We start from the raw sequence: 18,876 nt of genomic DNA on the forward strand, positions 1-18,876 counted from the left end.
TTGATTTGACAGCTTTAAATGTTTAATGTAAACTCATTTCAACAAGACAAACAGCTTGTGTAAAAGACACTTTATTGAACGTACCAGCAGTCAGACTTGAGTTAGCTTGAATTAATTTAAGTCACTTTTAAAAACAAGACTTAGAAAGGCTTAATACAAGAGCCACTAGCATTTCCAAAACATACTAATAACTGTACATACATAAACACAACTGAAATAAATACATCTATGTACGTATTAGTTTGGCCTCATTTGTTATACTATACATTAACATAAAAACTTAAATATGCATCTTTGTAAGTAAATAAATGTTAAAAGACAAAGTGCGCATGTAAAAATACAAGAAAAGAATACAATGCATATGCCCCAAATACTGTTTCTAAATAAATATCAAAACACCCGTGCTTCCATTCAGATTTCATTGTGCATATGGTTAGACCCTTGTTATGGGAAATGACTGCCACCTACTGTTGTTATATTATTACAGCAGTAGACAAACCAAAGCTTTTAAACACTGAAAACTCCTAAATTGAATGCTAGGGTGCTCAACCAAAAATTACACTTTGTATTTCCCTTTGATGGCGACATAATAGCGATCTTCCATTGCAAGCAAGCCATTGCAAGACACTGTAAACAACTACAGCGCAAAAACACTGATTTCAATTTTTAAAACAAATGCACAAGCTAGTTTACACATTTTGAGTGGGAGTAATGCAGTGGACAGAGTAACATTAGACATCAGCACATCCCACAGGGAAGCAACAGCTGACTGGCAGATAGTTTGATGTCCACAGATTCAGCCTTCTGATAGGAAAAGCTCACTACTGACACACTGAAAAGTTACATTTTACACCATAAATTCAACTCTTGTTTTCCCCAACAATATAGCAGCATTACACCAGCTGTAAGAAAATGATATGCAAAAGAAGGAATGTGGGATTTCTCAAAATAACTAACAAAATTTGATCTTGAAAAATGACCATTTTATCTTTTTTTTTTTTGTTTGTTTTTTTTTTCATTTTTGTTATGGAAACTGAGAACTGAAGGAAGGCACCATCATGAACAAAGCACTCTGTCCTGTCTAACCTCAACAACTCCTCAGAGAAAAGGACATGCAGCAGCCGACTAGTGTGTGTGCGGAGTGAAGATGTAGGATGACACCACATGGATTAAAGGATGCAGTGAGAATAATGAATGATGCTGCTGTTTTACCCCCTCGAGACGACAACAATCAGTGGGATAACTGCAATGTGAGAGATGTAAAGACAAAGGAGAACATGCAACATGTGTGCTTTTGATGTGTCACAGGTTTGTATCCATTTGGTTTTCCTACAGACAGAAGGGAAAAGCTCATTCACCTGTTTGTGTGTGCATGTGTGTGTGAGAGAGAGAGTGAGTGTGTTCTCAGGCTGAAGGTGTCAAGTGTGTTGAAAGGTCGTGGCCGTGTTGATAGTGCAGGAGGAGCAGTGTTGTTTTAGGGGGGTTGTCCGTGTGTGTGTGTGTGTGTGTGTGTGTGTTATGGGTTGTGTGTCCAGAGTGTTACGGTGCGGTCAGCAGAGGATGAGAGGAAGGACAGGTCTTGTGTGTGCCATCGACACTGGATCACCTTGTCACCGTGCTCTCCCACCACAGTCAGAGGCAGCTGTTTGGTTAGGTCTCCTAGAAGCACGTGCAGGAAACACAGCTCAGACAGGCACATACAACATTATGACACACACCTGCTTAAGGCAAAATCACGTCCCGCAATTTTTGCCCCAGACACCTCAGGTGGGGGGGGGTACCACTAGTTCAGACCCCAGTTTAAACAGCTATTGTAGCTACTGCATTAGAAAAGTTATTAGGTGTTTAATTTTCTGGTTTAGTCAATAACAGATCTACAACCCTCCATATAATTCCAGTAATACATTTAAGGAAACTTATGCGGATAAAGGTTCACTGTAAATGAAACATACCTTGGAGGTTGGTGACCATAACCTTTGTGTCGTAGGAACCGGTGAGCAGGTAATGTGCTCCAGGGGAGAACCTAACTGATCGGACATCGCTGGTGTGCGGCCGGTACACCTGAACGATGCGTCCTCCTCTGATGTCATACAGCATGCATGCAGTGTCTTCCTGTCCTGTTGCTAAGAGACGGCCACTTGGATCGACTGCTACCGAGGCAACGGGACTGCCTGTAGAATTAAAAAAAAAAAAAGGGGTGTAGCTGTAAAATTCAGCACATGATTACTGGTAAAAAAAATCATTCTGCACTGACTGAATTTTCCGATGGAGAGCACCAGCAGAGCTACCTGTGTTGTTACACGTTGCTCACAATTTCCAAGTGATGCAATGACTAATGACACACAGCCATACCTGAGCCGTGGAAAGCAGTCCCCACTACTCGGACACAGCTGGGCACCCTGAGGTCCCAGAAACGCACCGTCTTGTCTTGGGAGCCGGAGGCAATCATCCAGCCTCCCCACGTGTACAGAGACAGAATGTGACCTGGACAGCAACACAAAAATGACACGTTTCTCAGTGGCAGTCTTTCTGATTTTGACTCTGGACGGGTTGGAGGGATGAAGCGGTCAGCGTACCTGTGTGTCCACTGAGGGCATGCAGACCCTGTCCCCTCTGACAATCTGTGGTGTAGATGTTACAGTCTCCTGCTCCGGCACTGATCAAGATGGCTCCTCCACTCTCTGGACCTTCCATGAAGGCCAGGTCTCTGATGGTGCCATCATGCATGCTGAACTCCAGGTCTGGGCCTGGGACAGAGAGACACAAAAAATAAAATTAGGCTGCTGACACCAACGAACATGACCTCATCATCCATTCGTTCAGAGCATGCTCACCTGTGGCGTTGCACGTCTCTGCACTAAAAGGCAGAACTTTGACATATTTGTCATTGGAGCCTGTAGCCAGCAGCTGCCCACAGTGGCTCCAGGCCACACAATAGATGGAGCCTTTGTGGTGTTTGTTCCTCTTGAAGCGGACGACTGGCTGCTTCACTGGACTTGAATCGCTGAGGTGGGGAAGAGCGGAGAAGATAAAAAAAGACAGGGGAGGAAAGATAAATGGTTGGAGAGAAGATGAGTAAATGGGTAGATATTTAAACACAGCAGTTGTGGTATTAGGCCTTGAAAGCAGGAAGCAATGGATTGACAAATCAGGTCATGGTTCTACAGGTATGGGACTTGCAATGCTATCAATCATACAAATATATATGTATATTTTTTTTAATTTAATCTTTATTTAATTAATAGAGGGGAGTACTCATGATAAGAGAACAAAGGGGCTGACTGTCCATAGGTCACCTTGTGTCCAGTGTTTCTGGATAAGCACACACACGAAGAGTTTTGGAGTTGGATCCCACAGCGTACAGCGACCCAGATGGGTGGAAGGCAACAGCACGAATAGCCTGAGTATCTTCCAGACTGTGCACGGGCACAAACAGATCTTTTGGCTTGTCACTCTGGAAACACACCCACATATGAAAACACATTTACACACAGATTACATGTCATTACAGCAGTATAATCTACTCTGATCTTCTCTGCCCTCTGACATCCATCCTCTCGTGATGCCAATGTGACATCACTGCCATTCAGATGAAACTGTTATAATCTGCTTAGTCAAATTAGCATTACACTGTATCGTCTTACGCTATGACGACAAAAGGAGGGAATGTGATCAACTTTAAAATCAGATCAGAGAAGCTCAGAGGAAGTTAAAAAAACAACTGTTCCTGCAGAATACCAGGACCAAACTGGTGACAGCTGACGTGAGAGACAATAAATGATAAACTAAGTGTGAATGATACAGATTGTGGATGAACAGTCATTTCAGGTTCAGCGAGATGATTACATGCTTGTTGAGGTATGAATTATTTACAGCAGGTCTGACAGAATTGTTTGAACATTATGTTTAGTGCTGGCCTTACTGCTGCTGTGTTGACATGTTTTTTCCCATCCCTACCTGTTTACTTCGGGATAAGGAGCCTGGAGAGTCACCTTGTTGACCTCCTGTGTGTTTCTGCCCACTGCCAACAAACAGAAAACACAGTCGTCTCCTAATTCAAAAGCCTCTCATATGAAATAAAGTCCATGCACGAAAAGAAAACACACCTACCTCTGAGAGACAACAGGGGACTCATTTGGTGGCGGGACCACACGCCCCCCCACCGTGCGCTGTGGGGTGCTGCTGAGCAAAGCTTCCCCTTGTGTGCAGCTCTGCTCCGGGGTCACAGATGGAGGATTGTTATTGTCTTCAGAGGCAGGCGTGTTCCTGTTGCCATTGCACTGCTGGGTCAAAGATTTCACCTCCTCCCCTAAATTCTCCATCCCCACGTTTAGCTCCTCCAGCTTCTGGATGGACCTGAGTAATTCAAACAAATACATGTGCATGTACATTCATGATCTCCGTCTCCATGAACACTCCGCCTTTGCCTTTCTTAAATCTAGTTAAAACTACAAAGAGCACAGGACAAAAGAAAACTGAAGTAATGATGTAATTATGCACAGCTCCCCTTGTGAATAATGCAGAGGTTACACAGACTAGGAGAGGTAGGGCAGAGGGAGGACTGGGAGGAACTCTCGGGGGACAAATCAAAGGGCCTTTGTCCTGCTGACAGATGCAAAAAGAAAAGAAAAAGCAATTTTCCCGCAAGTCACTTTTCTCATGTTGTTGAAGCTAAATGCACTCTTGTGGTTTGAAAGCATGCTAAAGTCACCAAGGCAGATGTTTCAGATTTTTTAGGGTCAATCCCGGGTCTAATATTGTGCTAAATCAGATACACAGGAGGTGATGGTCCCATGTGATGTGATGTAGCTCACCACGACAGATGGTGCAGCCTGTGTGGACTGGAGGCAGGTTTTGGGGGAGGTGTGTGTCATGCTGGGGAAAGCCACGTGGGACCCATCATTATCAAGGCCTTAACATGTCTAGTTGTTCCTGTCTGACAGCTGCTCCTCTATTGTATGGCAATATTAAAAGCCATGCAGTGATTAGCAAGATTCATTCAGTCAACCTGCACCAGAACTACTCTGACGACAAGTTAGCCATATGACGTGACAGGTGCCTGTATGTATGTTATATACAGTCACTCCCTGTGTGACAGGCTGCATTTAATCAAGACCTCTCCCGTTGTGTCTGTACCTGTTGAGGAACTTCTCTGTGAGGCTGTGCTGCATGTCGCTGGGCGGGGGCTCCTGCTGGACCCCTCCCTCCAGCAACATCTGCTGGTACATCTGGCGCTGCTGCTGCTTTTGCTCCAGGTGCTGCTGCACACGAAGACGCTGGCGATAATACTCCTCATACTTCTCTGTGGAGTCACGAAGCTGAGGATCGATCACAAAAAAAAAAACACTGACCCATGAGAAGAATACACGGACTACTTGTATTTCTCTCTGTACTGTTCATAGGTCATTCATGAATACTTGATGAATCTACTGTTGCATTAATAGTAAATAAGCTGGGTGAATCGCCTCAGATTAATGGCTTAAATGGAAATTTTTATTATCCCTACCATTATTAACTTTTATGGATAGTCACACAATTCTGCACATACATAAGCTAATATTCACACACCCACAGCACACAGTTAAGCATGTTTAAAGTCTGCTGCCAACTCCTATTAACACGATTCAAAGTCAGCACTGTGATCATGTGAACCCTGCTCCACCCCAGTCTTCTGTCAGTTCAGGTATTAGAGGAGGAAGGAGGGTGAGACTGAGAGCTGAGGACAGGTCACTTCCCCTCTCTGTCCTCTGCTTCCTGTCCTGACAATCTGATGGGAGCGGATCTATGTCAGGGGAGGGGAGGGAGACTAGGCTGGCAGTGTGCCAGCGCTGGAAAAAGGGACGGAGGGCAGAGGGGAAAACAAGAAAGAGAGGGGTAGGAGTGTGACAGTGAGATCACAGAGGCCCCAAGGTCTGCTTCTGTTTCTGGCCCCTTTATGCGTCTCCAGGGTGACGGGCAAAGCAGAGCAAAGCACTAACTTCACACTGAGCTGCACAAGGAGCCCAAAATAGAAAGAGTGAGACAGACAGACACAGATACTGTATTAACAGTGTGTTTACAGGCAACATGAGGGCAATAATGACTCATTTTTGTGGTTAAGCTCCCACCGTCTTGAGCCATGTGTCACCACTGACCTGGGATCAAATCCACCAAGGTCCAGTCTCCAGCCTCCGTTGTTACTAGCTGGAGACTTAAAACAACTGGAGCTGCCTTATATCTCACAATGACAATGACAATGTAATGTAAACAAAATAAAAAAAAACATGATCATTATTGATAGGATAATTAAATGAGAATTCATTCATTTACAAATAACTCTCTAAACTCTGTATGAAATCTTATTCTCTAACCATTAAGGACCAAACAAATGCTTTTTTATTATAATTAATATACAAATCACTGAGCAAGGTTCAATGGCCTTACAGTGGGATACAACTCCAGCTCTTTTTTAGCCTATATTTGTTTATATTTTGTTAAATTAGCACCACTAAAAGTTTTCCAAATTAGCTATAAGCAGTTCCTCGTGTATCAACAGCTGTCTGGCCACTATCACTGGATTATTTTGATACTAAAGAAAACTTGATTCTCATGCAAGTTCTGGAGTAAACATATATATTTTTTTATTCCTAAAAGGATTAACGGCCTTTAATTGCTATGGACCATCTGAGATGATCATATCCCCAAAAGTATGTGTATCAGTCTGTGTGTTACACAGATATACAAAAGCCCATTTCTCACATACACAAAGGTTTGAGTTACTCATGAGGTGGTGGGACATGATGAAATCATCATAACGCTATGACACAAACATGTCAACTTCCCACAGAAAATAAAAATCATCACAGAGCTATGATGGACTGGGTCAGCCAATGTTACTCTGAGCAGCCCTGTCGGCCTTGACAGTGACGAGGCTGTACCTGCAGGAGGAGGATGACTCAGGCACAAAGTACAAAAAAAAATTCATCAGATATGTTTAGACTTTACCTGTCGGCAACACCCAACAAGGAAAGAAAACAATACAGGGACATAATAAAATACAGAACTTGTTCGGTGATGTGTGGCATGCAACAGGTCTAACAAGTTAAAAGGAAAAGGTCAATGACGTTTACCTCGTTCCTGTCAGCAGAGCCAGCCGTCGGGGCGTCCTCGCCTGGAGCTGAGGCAGGACGCAGGTTCTGAGCTCCAGCTGAGCTCATCATCTTATCCACAGGTGTGTCTGTCCTTGATCTTTACAGAGAAAACACAACAACAGCAACAGATTATCTAAGACATGTGAGAGGGTGTTGAAAAAAACAGAAGTGTCAAAACATCCACAGAGCCTGTTCTGATTGTAACTCTGGACAAAGATTTTGACAGAAACGGGTTCAACTCCAAATCTGAGGCCTTACGTTTCAGGGGATTCCTCAAAGATGCTGTGGCAGTCAGAGCTCTCCATCATGAGACTCCTGCTCAGGCTCTGCCCTCCTGCTCCAGGATAGTGGAAGTTGGCGAACGAGTGGGACATGGGAGAGACCCCTTTACCCGGCACTATCTCCCCGCCGCTCGCCCTCTTTTCCTGGCCGGACAGCCCGTAGGACAAGCCGTCCAACGCTGGGTTCAAGGAACGTGACATGTAGGTGTCGGCGGACTGGGGGCGGCGGAGGGGGGAGGAGGGGTACGGGGACAGTTTGCTGATGAGCGGCGTGAGGAGGTCAGCGTAGCCAGTTTTAGCGGGCTTAACCAAGCGGTCCACGTGAATGTTGAGTTGCTTCTGTTCGAAGGCGCAGGAGAAGACGCTGTGGGAGAGGTTCTGCATCCAGGAGAGCATGGACAGGTCCAGGTCGTCACATCCGTTACCGCACAGCATGTCAACACCCAGGAGAACCTCGCTCTCTGTGATCTCTTCACCCGTGGCCTTGCTCTGCACACAAACAACAACAGCAACTTATCCACCAAAACACTGCTTCAGAAGTACAAAGAACTTTGAAAAATGTGTATTTAGGTTTATTTTCATTAGTTCCAACCTGGCAGAACTCCACACAGCACTCATAGAGGACTCCCTTGAGAAGCAGCTGGAAGAGGCGATCCCTGCTGGCTTTGAATCCAGCCTCACTCAGCTTCCTGTCTGCTGGGATGAACTCCGCCACCATGGTGCATGCCTCCTCAAAACACTGCACCCTGGCTGTGCTCGGGTTCCAGTCCTGAGGGACACAAGCAGAGAAATCTGACGTCAAGATGCACCACAAACACAGGGAGGCAACATCATCAACACAAAAATGTGACTATTTTGGGAGTGCAGTCATTAAGAAAAGTGCACAGGGGAGTCTCAGCACATCTACTGTAGCTAAATTCTTGCCTTAAACTCAGCATGGTTTGTGAGGCGTGGCAGCGTGAGGAGCAAACACAGCTTGCTGTAGTCATCTTTAGAAGGACAGAACTCCTCCAGGGCATGGAGACACTTGACTGCTTCCTGCATGGTGAACTCCAACTGAAAAACATTAACCCCATTTCAGACAAAATGATTCCACTCTGAACAGCAGAGTTGGAAAAACACGTACTTTGTGAAAAAGCTTTGTCTCTGGCAGCACATCGAAGGCACAGTGACTTTTAAATGTTTCATGTGAGGCTGAAAAAACACCCCCCACAAAACCAGCTTTGCAGCTAACATACACGAGAGATTAGAAAATGATTGAGTCCTAAAATCTTATCCTGAACCGTCCTGAAAACACAGTCAAGGCCGCATCACAACAACCAATACACACCCCTAGGCACACTACTGCCAGTGAGCACGCACACTAATACAATGCCCACAGACGCCCAAAGAGGTCTGATCCAATCCTGTTAATAGGACACGATAGCTCTGGCACAGTGTCACAGGCGGCATCCACAGCCACGCCATGTGACAGCAAGCCCACAGCTAGCCTAATTTAAGAATATGAATAGAGGAGACGGAATGAGTGTCTGAGCATGTGTGATTATATGAAATCGTGTGTGTGTGTGATTTATTGATTTGGCAGGCAAATTATTACCACTTAGGATTTAGAAAGTATTAGATTTGATTAGGAGCTGTCTCTGTTTTCTCTTTTAAGAGTTTATGACAGCAGGACCAAGGTGATCTCCAGGACGTCACGGGTGATCACATCTATTCTCCAAAATAGCTTCTTCTCAGATACATAAACAGCTTAATCCAGATAAGTCCTTGACTGAGGTGTGTCCACTGTTGAGTGCGCGCGCACACACACACAGGCACACACACATGCACACACACATACAGCCTGCCTTTTCCTCCTTTTATTAACAGATCATCAGGTTTGTGACGATAACGTGTTTAGTTGCAGTTTCAAGCGACATGTTTGCTTCTCTTCTCGTCTTTGAGGTCGAGCCTTCTTGTTGACCGGTAGGACAATCAGTGACAGTCAGTGGCAAGACAAAGCAGCGCTGTTACAAAGGCTATTCAACAGGACGGAGATTCAAGGCTTAGGAGGTTATAGGGGCTAAAATAATATGAAACACTGACAATCTGTGAATTCAGCACATTTAGTGTTTTGACTTACATGCTGTGGCTCATCTTCTGCAGACATGGCGTTATTCACACACAGAGCCTCCAGAAACTTCTGCTTCAGGACGATGTAACGAAACCTGAGTATAACACACAGTAGCTTAAAACACAAGCAGTTTGAGTTGTGTTGATGTTGTTTGTTATGAAGCACACGGGGTCGAGTAACTATGACTAACAACTAATACATGGAAAAATAAAATGTACAAAAAAGGTACACGTGAACGTGAACTTCAGGCAGTGAACTCACCTTTTCCTGTCAAACTTGTCCATGCACTCCAGAGGCTGAATGAACTGTAAGACCTCATCCCACTGCCCATCAAGCACCAGTTGCCTGAAACAGAAACAGTGCACTTGAATCCACAACTGGAATTGTGTCCTCATATTTAAATGTCCAACAAATGTGGTTTTTTTTTTGTTTTTTTTAAGAAACACCGCTGACTCCCTTCTTTCTGTGGGGTATTCTTGAGACAGCCTGTTAGCGGACACTTCACACTAGAAGGTGAAATAATGTATTTAATACTCAGGCCGAGTAGAATTGCAGACGACACACTGCTGGCTGACTTTCAAGGGAGCACTCACATCTAATGCAGTGCAGTGTTACACTATCTACAATGCAGAGGACACTGAACCTGAGACTGGAACAGCTGCCTGTTGTTTCTGTGCCATAGCACGCAGCCTTTTGGAGCTGTAACCTGACACGACCATAACCAGAGATGTGTGGTGTGATTGTTGCTGTTGAGTTCAACTACCTGAGAAAGAGCATGTCGTCGGAGTAGAGCCCATTGATGACGCCACTCTCCTTTTCCAGAGCCAGCATGCTAATGTGCAGTTTCCTGGAGTTGAGAAAGTCCAGGATCACCTTAATGATCTCTACCTCCTTCACATTTATGGTTTCTTCCGCTGTCATGGCGACGACGGGCTGCCACCAATGAGAGGAAAGGAAAATCCACAGACATCAGGACAGTTTCTAAGTTATTTTAACTTGCAACAGACAGACAGCAAAACCCTCCAGGCAGCTGAAGCAGCTTTGTGATCAGTCATTTCAAATGAGAAGATATGGGTGGCAAGTAAGGCAATTAATCAATATCACTGTTACTGACTTTGAGCAGAATCGCATCATGATAATATTATCTTATCTTGTTATCCTTTAACAATTTTTTGACAGAAAAAAATAATTGAATGACAGAATATGAGGAGTATAACTCATGACAGTGAGGCACAGTTCATTGATATACTTGCTTACAGTATATGTAATTTTACATGTAAAATTATCAGAATGTGAGAAATATCATTTGGATATTGGGATAATGATTTCAGCCATATCGCCCGAACCTTCAGGCAAGTTGCTCTTGCAGACATGCAGATGCTTGAGTTGAGTTAGTCAGCCTGGAGGACTGTGGTTTGACCTACACATGCATGTGATGAACTGCATGAATCTAAAAAACAAGTAGCGTCTAATTTTGCAGGATTAACAACAGAAGAAGAACCTCATACTGATTTTTATTTTAGTCCACAGGCTGATCATCTTACATTGAACATGCAGATGCAAGATTGATGATTTGCTACAAACTCTTGTTTGCATGTTCACACTATGACACTATCTCTAGGCTATACCAATTCAAATACATCTGTGGTGTTATGCAAATGTCAGAGCCTGAGACTCTGCTCTTCAGTATTTGATTTGAGCACTATCTGACATCTGTTTTTATTATGCCAGGAGTCCAAACTTTACCTTGTCAGATGATCAGGATATTATGACAGCACAGTCTGCAGTATATTAGCTCTTAATTATCATAGTCAACCTACATTTCTAATGCTGTGATTATGTCAAAATGTTACGACAACACAGACCAAACAGAGTCGAAACAGCAGCTACAGCATTTACAGCAACTTAGCTTGAAAGGATGCACACTCCTCCACGTTGTGTCCACAGAGGAGAGAGCAGTCTGTTATATGACTGTCATGACAGTAAGTAGCCTCTAATACATCTGTGGTTATCTATCTGAATGACGAGCTTCAACAATCACACATCGGCAGATAGAAAACTTACAATAAAGCGATTTTACCGAGCTCACAAATAACCCCAGGCAAACGCACAAGCACTGCGGTCCTGCTCAGCTAGCATGAGGGATGGTTAGCTAATAACACTGGCTCTCAGCCACAAGTCAAACACGATAAGGAGCTTAGGCTGCTTGTTAGCTTTGCATAGCTAGTGAATTTAACGACCGGATTACAGCAAAAACCGACCCACAGCTAGTTACCCTTGGGGCTAATTTCACCGGCGGCGGGAAGGGGACGCTGAGAGCTAGCCAGGCCGAGGGGGGAGAGGCATCATCCGCTAGTTAGCCGGACGGGCGGGGCGCGCACCGACAGCACAGATCTGCCTCTGCGCTGCGATTAATGCTCACCTGTTTCTAAAAATACATGGGATGAAAACGCTGTGCTCCTGGGTTTGTCCGTGCTGTTGACAGACGCTGTCACGACGGTACCTCTCGGGATCGTCAGTGTTGTTTGTCTTGCCTGACTGTCCCTCCTCCTCCTCCCTCTTGTCTGACTGTGTCCCCTCCTTGCTGGATCTTTCTGCGCCGCTCCGCTGCGGTCTGCTGCTGCCCAGCCCTGCCTGCTGCCTGCCTGCTGCCTGCAGGAGCACCGCCTCCATCCTCCAGACGGGGGACTTCACATCGTCACATAATGTGGCAGAGATAATAGGATGTTATAGATTAAGGCAAATACAGAAGTGTTAAAAAAAAAATCAATATAATATAAATGCACTTGGAAAGAGAGAGGCGTGCAAATGTGCTTAAATGAGGGGGGTTTATCATAGGTGCATAAGTCAAGTGTCCTTTTCAACTTTAATATTTTGCTCTCCTAAATCATTGCCTGTCATAGATGGATTACTGAAAGGGTAAACTGACCACAGGCCCAGGGGCATCAAAGGGAGCACCTGTCTTCACCTGCAAAATATCCTAGAAACAGACACCAAAGGACCAGAAAGATGCAAAACAACACAAAACATCCACAAGGAGACACAAAATGATCAAAATCACATGTGTTGTTTGTGGTTGTTTGTCTCTTTCACTCTCTGTTTCTTGCTCCATTGTTGGAGGTTGGAGGGTGTCATAATCTGTCCACGTTGCCTGTATGTATCATTATCCTGATTTGACTGAAAAAAGATTGAATTGAAAAGATTTAGTAGAAATGTATGTAAGATATTGGTGCTCTCTGTGCCTCCAGTATCCTGTCTTCAACGCTTATATTTTGTAACTTCTTGCTTATTCTTTTTTCTTGTTCACTCTAAGAACAAATGCGCAGCAACTACAGATGTGTGTCTGGTGCTGCAGAGTAAGTATGCAAACCTATTCTAAACTGTGTGTCTGAGTTCCTCTGATAGTCTGTGCTTGTACAGGCACACAACGATCAAGGCAAACGATGATGATCACTCGGGCAAAGTGGTCAACTATCCTAGGCCAAGGACGCCCAGGGTCCCCAGAAAGCTCCAGGGTAACTGCGTGTTGGTGGATTTTGCTAATTTGATGAACTGCAAATGTTGGGAGTAATTTGCATCACTTAGATAGTCAAGAAAGACAGGTCTTGCATTATCAGGCCATACTGATTTTCTATGTCGTAATTTTGCTGTGTTGGTCTCTTCTGCATTTGTGATATCTGCTGCATGTCTGTCCAGCCTGGAAAAGCGATCCCTCCTTTTGTTGCTCTTCCTGACGTTTCTTCCACTTTTTTCCACATGAAATGGTTTGAATTAAGGATCGTAGTACACAGAGTATCATATGCTGTACAGATTATTTGTGATTTGTTACATGAGGCTGTATAAATAAAACTGAGTAGACTTGACATTATTATGGCATCAGCAGGTATTGCAAAGGTGCATGATATTTACTTATGGACTTGAAAAGATAAGGACAAGATAGTGAGGTCATGTCAATCAGCGTTAATATCAGTTTCAAACAAAGAGCAGTCACCGTAAGATACACTTGAATCAATCAAGACAGGAATGTGAAATGAGACGCCATGAGTACTGTTGATAGCTGGCATTTTAATAAAGCTCAAAGGAATAGAAAAACAAAAAAATCCATGAACAGTTGGGCATATTTAGTTAACTGAAAAGAAAATGAATTCAGAGTTGGAAAAAATAGTGTGATTTTCTCAGTATACTCACTGGATTTCATACAATACCACAATAAAGCCTCAGTTAGACTTCATATACCTTGCCTTCTCGGCTACACTTTGCTCTCAACACGCTTCCTTCTGCAACAGCACCGCTTCATCAGCACGCACCTCCAACAGGTAAATGTCGTTACAAAAAATACTTCTATATGCTAAAATATATCTGTACAGTGTCAACACATACTGAAGGAACACATGACAACAAATGTAACAGTAATGTAAAAGTAAAGTAACAAGCGGGACAGTCCTGAAGTGGGAACATCTTTGATTAGACTTAAGGACAGTGGACAAGGTCTTGAAGTGCTATCATAGGTGAATTCATTTATTTACAGTTGTGGACTACTTCGAGGGTAAACAAAATCTAATAGTTCAGACAATATCCACATTGAAGTGACAATTTGAGTATCTTCTATTTAGTTCCAGCTGCAACATGGTCAATGGTGATTATTTAAATAACTCTTAGATCATTGCACAGACTGATGACACAGTGTGGGATTTCCATCTATTCTAATACTGATGATAGTCTTATCAGTGATACTGTTGAGTGATCACACTTTTTGCATCTGTAGCACAATAAAAGGCCCCAAACGACAACATACTGATACACGTACATGATAAATTATAAAAGCTACTCAAAAGCTACTAGAAGCTGACTTGTTCATTGTGAATGGAACTGCCATTATATACAAACTAATTTAACTTATATACCTATAGTATATTACGTTTCTCTGAATAAAATCTAAGACGCCTTTTTAAAATATCTTCAATAATAAATTAAGAGTCTATTGCAGGTGCTTTCCAGAATTGTTTGATGTTACTCCGTTTGCTCAATAATCTCATCACTTTACACTTTTGGAAAGTAATTGCAATCACCAACTGAGGTATTTTCCTCACTCTTCTTGGCACTTCACTATACACACATACACAAATTTGAACTGTTCATAGGTTTTTCAGTCACATGTTAAAAAAACAAACAAAAAAAAAAACCACATGCCTGTATAGCAGCAAAACTCTCACCAAAAAAATGCTGCCTCTACCTGATCACAGATCAGACATGCCACCCTTTTAACAACCATGGAGGGGGGCGTAATCTGATCCCAGATCTGTGTGTACACACAACCTCTCCTGTACCACAACAGACCTTTTCAACAGGCGCTGACAAAATGACACCGACACTCACAGCGCATCCATATGACACAAAACAAGCATAAGGCCACACATGATCAACTTATAGAAACCAAACTGCCTCTTCCAGAGGCGTGACATTCAGTGCTTCAGTGGTTCAACTAGGTAAGGCATTGGTCCGCCTATTATTTTCTTCTCTTTTTTTGGCACACGAAAACATTGATACACATGCTGACAAGTAAATACTTGTGCCCCTTTTAAGTAGTCCAGAGTGTAACAGTCAGCTCTGTATTGTAATAACAACGTCTGAGAGGCCCACTTGTGTTCTACATTCCAGTTGTGATTTATAACAGTGGGACCACATGTCCCTTTAATGAAAAAGTCAAATCCACAAATTCTTCTGGGTTCTTTCCAGAGAAGCATGTCCAAATGTTGCCCAACCATCTGGCACTACTTAGGATGCAGTTTTTTGGGCGTCCCCTGCTTCTTGGTCTGCCACAGATGGCTGGCGATGGTGATCGCATCCACGCTGGCGGACATGGTTTTGGCTGGGATCTGGCTGAACTGTTTCCTGTCTGAGTTGTACTTGTAAAGGCCCTCAATCATTTTGGTCGTGATGTTCCTGGGCCCGATGCCGGCTAGTTTGGTGATTTCTTCAGTCTCAGGGCAGTAGGTGTACACAGACCTGAACTGGCATCCAGCGTCACGAAACAACACCAGGAAGTTATTGGCTTCGGATTTCTCCATTTCCTGCGGAAGATCGTGGAAAGAAATCATTTTTATGCATTCTCTAAATAAAGAAATAAATAAGCAGGCTAAACTCTGAATGGTAAACATACATCAAGTATCTTGTTTTTCTGCCCTTCGTTGACCTTGCCAGCCAGGCAACAGTGAGCCAGGGCGTTCTGGATGATGTGCTTGTTGGACTTTGCACTAGGCTCCTTGTATAGTTTGGGTCCTAGAGAAAGGGAAGAAAGCACAGGCATGAGTGTGCAACAACAAAATGTCATGTTATGTACAGTAGCTATGCATGTACGTTAACTAGTAAACAGGATGTCTTATACCTGTGTACTCAGCATTGGAAGGAGTGGAGGAGGTGGTAGAATCATTTTCCCAGTCCTTCTCTCCGTTACGACTTCCAGCCGAAGGACAAGAAGAAAATCCTTCTGCAGAGTCCGGCCTGGAGACGATTACATACAACAAATGACACACACAAACATAACAACAACCACATAGAGGTGGACGCACATAAGCATGAACAAGATATGAAAGCAAACACCAGCACGATTTCACGAACAGACATGCACACACACACACACACACACACACACACAGATATGAAACACAGAGAGATGTGGCGAAACAAGGTCAGACACTATGACATAATTTTCAAAGCCCTGCCTGTTGTCTTGCATTACATCTTACTGTACACACTCTGACAAAGCTGTGCAGTGAGGGACAGAAAGGCATGTTCAGCCAAGCAAAGCAAAATCACTGAGCTGTCTTTATGGCTAACTGCGAGAGATGAGCTCTGGTAGTTGTGGAGGAAACAGCAAACACAGCGGTAAAGCGCAGAGCAGCCAGCATAGAGAAGAGAGCAAACAGTCTGAGAGCAATACTGCAAAAGACAGAGAGGATAAAGAGCAGGAGAACTGAGGCGGAAAGAGTTCAGCCACACAGGTCCAGTGTACTTTAACACAGAAGCAAGAACTACAATGAACTACAATCTGTGTTTGAAAGACTGTTTAAAGAAATGTAGGCTAAACTAAAGTCACATGGAGCTTTATCTACATGGAGCCAAACCTACAGTAGTTAAATACATTTCATCTGTGGACGCACTCCTTTTCAGAGCATTACTGACCTTCCCTTTCTTTCTTTAGGAGAGTTTAGAAAGAACGGGATATGTGCAGAAGCTATTTTATGGCCTCTGAGGGAATCCATGCAAAGTTGAAGAAAAAGAGGAGAGGGATAAAAGAGAGTCAAGAAGCAGAGTGTAAGCCTTATAGGAGTCAAATCATAAGAAACAACGTCAACAACAAAACACCCCATTGATTCCAAGTCTCAGCTGAGCATGGTCACAATGGTGACAAAAATAAATTAACTCAAATTCAAAAGGTGAAATAAAGTTAAATTACTAACCCTGAATAGCACAAAGTGCACTGTACATTGAGGATGCAAAGTTTTGCTATTGCTACATAGCCAACGTTAGCCTTAACAGCTGTTTACTTACCAATCTAGAAGAAAAATTGTGAGTTCAGCAACAAACTTAATTCAAAATCACTTCTTTTCTTCCACTGAAGTTAGCATGCTAACCAGCTAGCTCCGGCCCAGTCAGCCTGTATTTGCACTTTCCGATATCGAGTCACTGTAGCTTTTAGCCTGCCCTGAAGAAGTAGTGCTGCTTACAGGATGTATCATAACCTCATTGATTATAAACACAACAATGGTTGAAGCTTTTGGTAAGACTGGTAAGTAAACAGCTGTTCATGCTAACAGTAGCTCTGTTGCAATAGCGAAACCTACAAATAGCTCCTTTAATGGGATCATTCAGACTCCTTTAAAATTAGTAAACGTGTTAAACAACGTGCTTCAACTGTGTTCACATCACGTTAGAATCGATCTGCAAAGAAAGTACACTTGAAAAGGCAAGAGATTAATTATCACATCATAAAAGATGAACATCCAATCTTGGTCTTTCATTCTTTTTTTTTAAAGTACACATTAAGCAGGATCGAACGCAGGTTGAATATTTGTTTCGCTTGTGTTTCTCACTTTTATGATTTTCAAATCGAGGCAAGTCAAGAGTCTAAAATTCAGGCTACAGGCAGAGAGTGGGTCTTACCTGTTGTTCTTCCTGTTATCCGGCTGGTCTCTGTCATTGTCAGCTAGATTGAGAGATGCCAAAGAAACACTAGATACTGAGAAGCCTCGAGGACGCACCCCTGCAACGTGAAAATAACATAAAGGCTAAGCACGGATCAGTGGCGATGATAGTGTGTGTTTGTGCATGTGCTTTGTGTGTCGCTCACCTGTTGCTCTCACAGGCGGAGTAGATGACTCCAAGACGTCCCTGTGGATGGACTTGGGACGTGGCTTCTTCTTCAGACTTCCAGATCGAGGCTTGATGACTTGGTCCATGTCCTCCATCAGTTTGAGCTGCTTTCTCCTCATATATTCATTCTTGATGTAATCCCTCCTGGCTTTCTCTTCATCCTTCTTCTGCTGCTCTTCCTCTGCTTTCAGCCTGGAGAAAGAGAAAGATTAACTCATAAACCTTTCAACCAAATGTTTGAAGAGAAATTAAGCATGATTAAACCTGCTACATCAGTAACTATCTTTTAATGCCTGCACATGAATTTGAAAAGACATGACATATGTATTGATGTTACAAGCCTGGGAACAGTGTAGTTTTAGCGTTGGCAAATCATCACAATTTAGGAAAGACAGACGGACCGTGCAGCTTCCCTCTTCTGCTCCTGGTCCAGCTCCTGCTGTTGCTTCCTCTCCTGAGCCTCCTTCTCCCTCCTCAGCCTCTTCTCCAGCAGCGCTGCTTTCTTTGCTGCCATGTCCTCCTCCCCTTTCACGTCATCCTGGTGTTTGACAGGTGGATAAAACATGTCTATAAAGGTAGTATAAGACCATAATCTGGGTATGTTAATCATCTCTCCTCTCACAAATCAAATGTCTGATGAAGAGGATGCTGTCTCATGATAGTTCATTGAACAGTTTTTACAGTAAATATTTATATATCTTTTATTTGTCAAGATGGAATGGATGTACAAATTAAAAGCCTGCACTTACACTGATATTTAAGTGGTATTATTTACCTTCTGTGAACAAAGCTCTAACATCGCTCTATAATCAAAGCTCTAATAATCTATCATGAGTCTGTGTTCTGGCTCCTTTTTTGGCCTAGATTCACTCATGCATTGTCTCTGATCAGCTTATGGCTCAACAGACACAACACTGCACATGTTGTGCCAGGCTCACACAGTATGAGATTCCTCCTGTTGCTGCTACCTGCACACAGC

At 43.3% G+C, this 18,876-nt stretch overlaps 2 protein-coding genes across 5 annotated transcripts in view; both read right to left on the minus strand.

Moving 5' to 3' along the window:
- Positions 1 to 55: 55 nt before the first annotated feature.
- Positions 56 to 12,178, minus strand: wdr47a (WD repeat domain 47a). Of its 3 annotated transcripts, none has more exons than XM_071492695.1 (17): positions 11,947 to 12,178; positions 10,288 to 10,457; positions 9,786 to 9,869; positions 9,534 to 9,618; positions 8,336 to 8,467; positions 8,004 to 8,180; positions 7,389 to 7,900; positions 7,110 to 7,227; positions 5,137 to 5,318; positions 4,111 to 4,356; positions 3,958 to 4,021; positions 3,297 to 3,454; positions 2,835 to 3,004; positions 2,577 to 2,747; positions 2,353 to 2,484; positions 1,953 to 2,171; positions 56 to 1,659 (listed from the first exon to the last, which is right to left on the minus strand). In XM_071492695.1, the coding sequence occupies exons 2-17, from the start codon at positions 10,443 to 10,445 to the stop codon at positions 1,517 to 1,519; spliced, it is 2,751 nt and encodes a 916-aa protein (XP_071348796.1). In that variant the 5' UTR covers positions 10,446 to 10,457; positions 11,947 to 12,178; the 3' UTR covers positions 56 to 1,516. The 3 variants fall into 3 exon arrangements, with proteins under 3 accessions (XP_071348796.1, XP_071348797.1, XP_071348798.1); XM_071492696.1 differs by lacking the exon at positions 11,947 to 12,178 and adding an exon at positions 11,800 to 11,820; XM_071492697.1 differs by lacking the exon at positions 11,947 to 12,178 and adding an exon at positions 11,589 to 11,772.
- A 1,391-nt stretch (positions 12,179 to 13,569) lies between these two features.
- The window catches only part of camsap2b (calmodulin regulated spectrin-associated protein family, member 2b), a 33,374-nt gene continuing 28,067 nt past the window's right edge, over positions 13,570 to 18,876 (minus strand). Inside the window, exons 16-22 of one of the 2 annotated variants that reach the window (XM_071492693.1) lie at positions 18,299 to 18,435; positions 17,875 to 18,089; positions 17,688 to 17,787; positions 16,707 to 16,772; positions 15,910 to 16,025; positions 15,685 to 15,803; positions 13,570 to 15,595 (exon numbers count right to left, since the gene is read on the minus strand). In XM_071492693.1, the coding sequence (XP_071348794.1) occupies positions 15,296 to 15,595; positions 15,685 to 15,803; positions 15,910 to 16,025; positions 16,707 to 16,772; positions 17,688 to 17,787; positions 17,875 to 18,089; positions 18,299 to 18,435 (1,053 nt within the window). In that variant the 3' untranslated portion in view covers positions 13,570 to 15,295. The remainder of the gene's footprint in view (positions 15,596 to 15,684; positions 15,804 to 15,909; positions 16,026 to 16,706; positions 16,773 to 17,687; positions 17,788 to 17,874; positions 18,090 to 18,298; positions 18,436 to 18,876) is intronic. The other variant, XM_071492694.1, reaches the window with a different exon arrangement.

Source organism: Trachinotus anak, unplaced genomic scaffold (assembly GCF_046630095.1).
Source record: "Trachinotus anak isolate AG129_WGS33_773 ecotype Australia unplaced genomic scaffold, CSIRO_AGI_Tana_v1 ptg000012l, whole genome shotgun sequence".
Lineage (NCBI taxonomy): Eukaryota > Metazoa > Chordata > Actinopteri > Carangiformes > Carangidae > Trachinotus > Trachinotus anak.

Excerpts from the sequence above, each read along its gene's own strand:
- wdr47a (XM_071492695.1), bottom strand. The coding sequence starts at position 10,445 with ATGACAGCGGAAGAAACCATAAATGTGAAGGAGGTAGAGATCATTAAG. Across the intron at positions 7,228-7,388 it reads TTTGAGGAATCCCCTGAAAC|ATCAAGGACAGACACACCTG; the intron begins GTAAGGCCTCAG and ends TTCTCTGTAAAG. Across the intron at positions 1,660-1,952 it reads TATGGTCACCAACCTCCAAG|GAGACCTAACCAAACAGCTG; the intron begins GTATGTTTCATT and ends ACGTGCTTCTAG.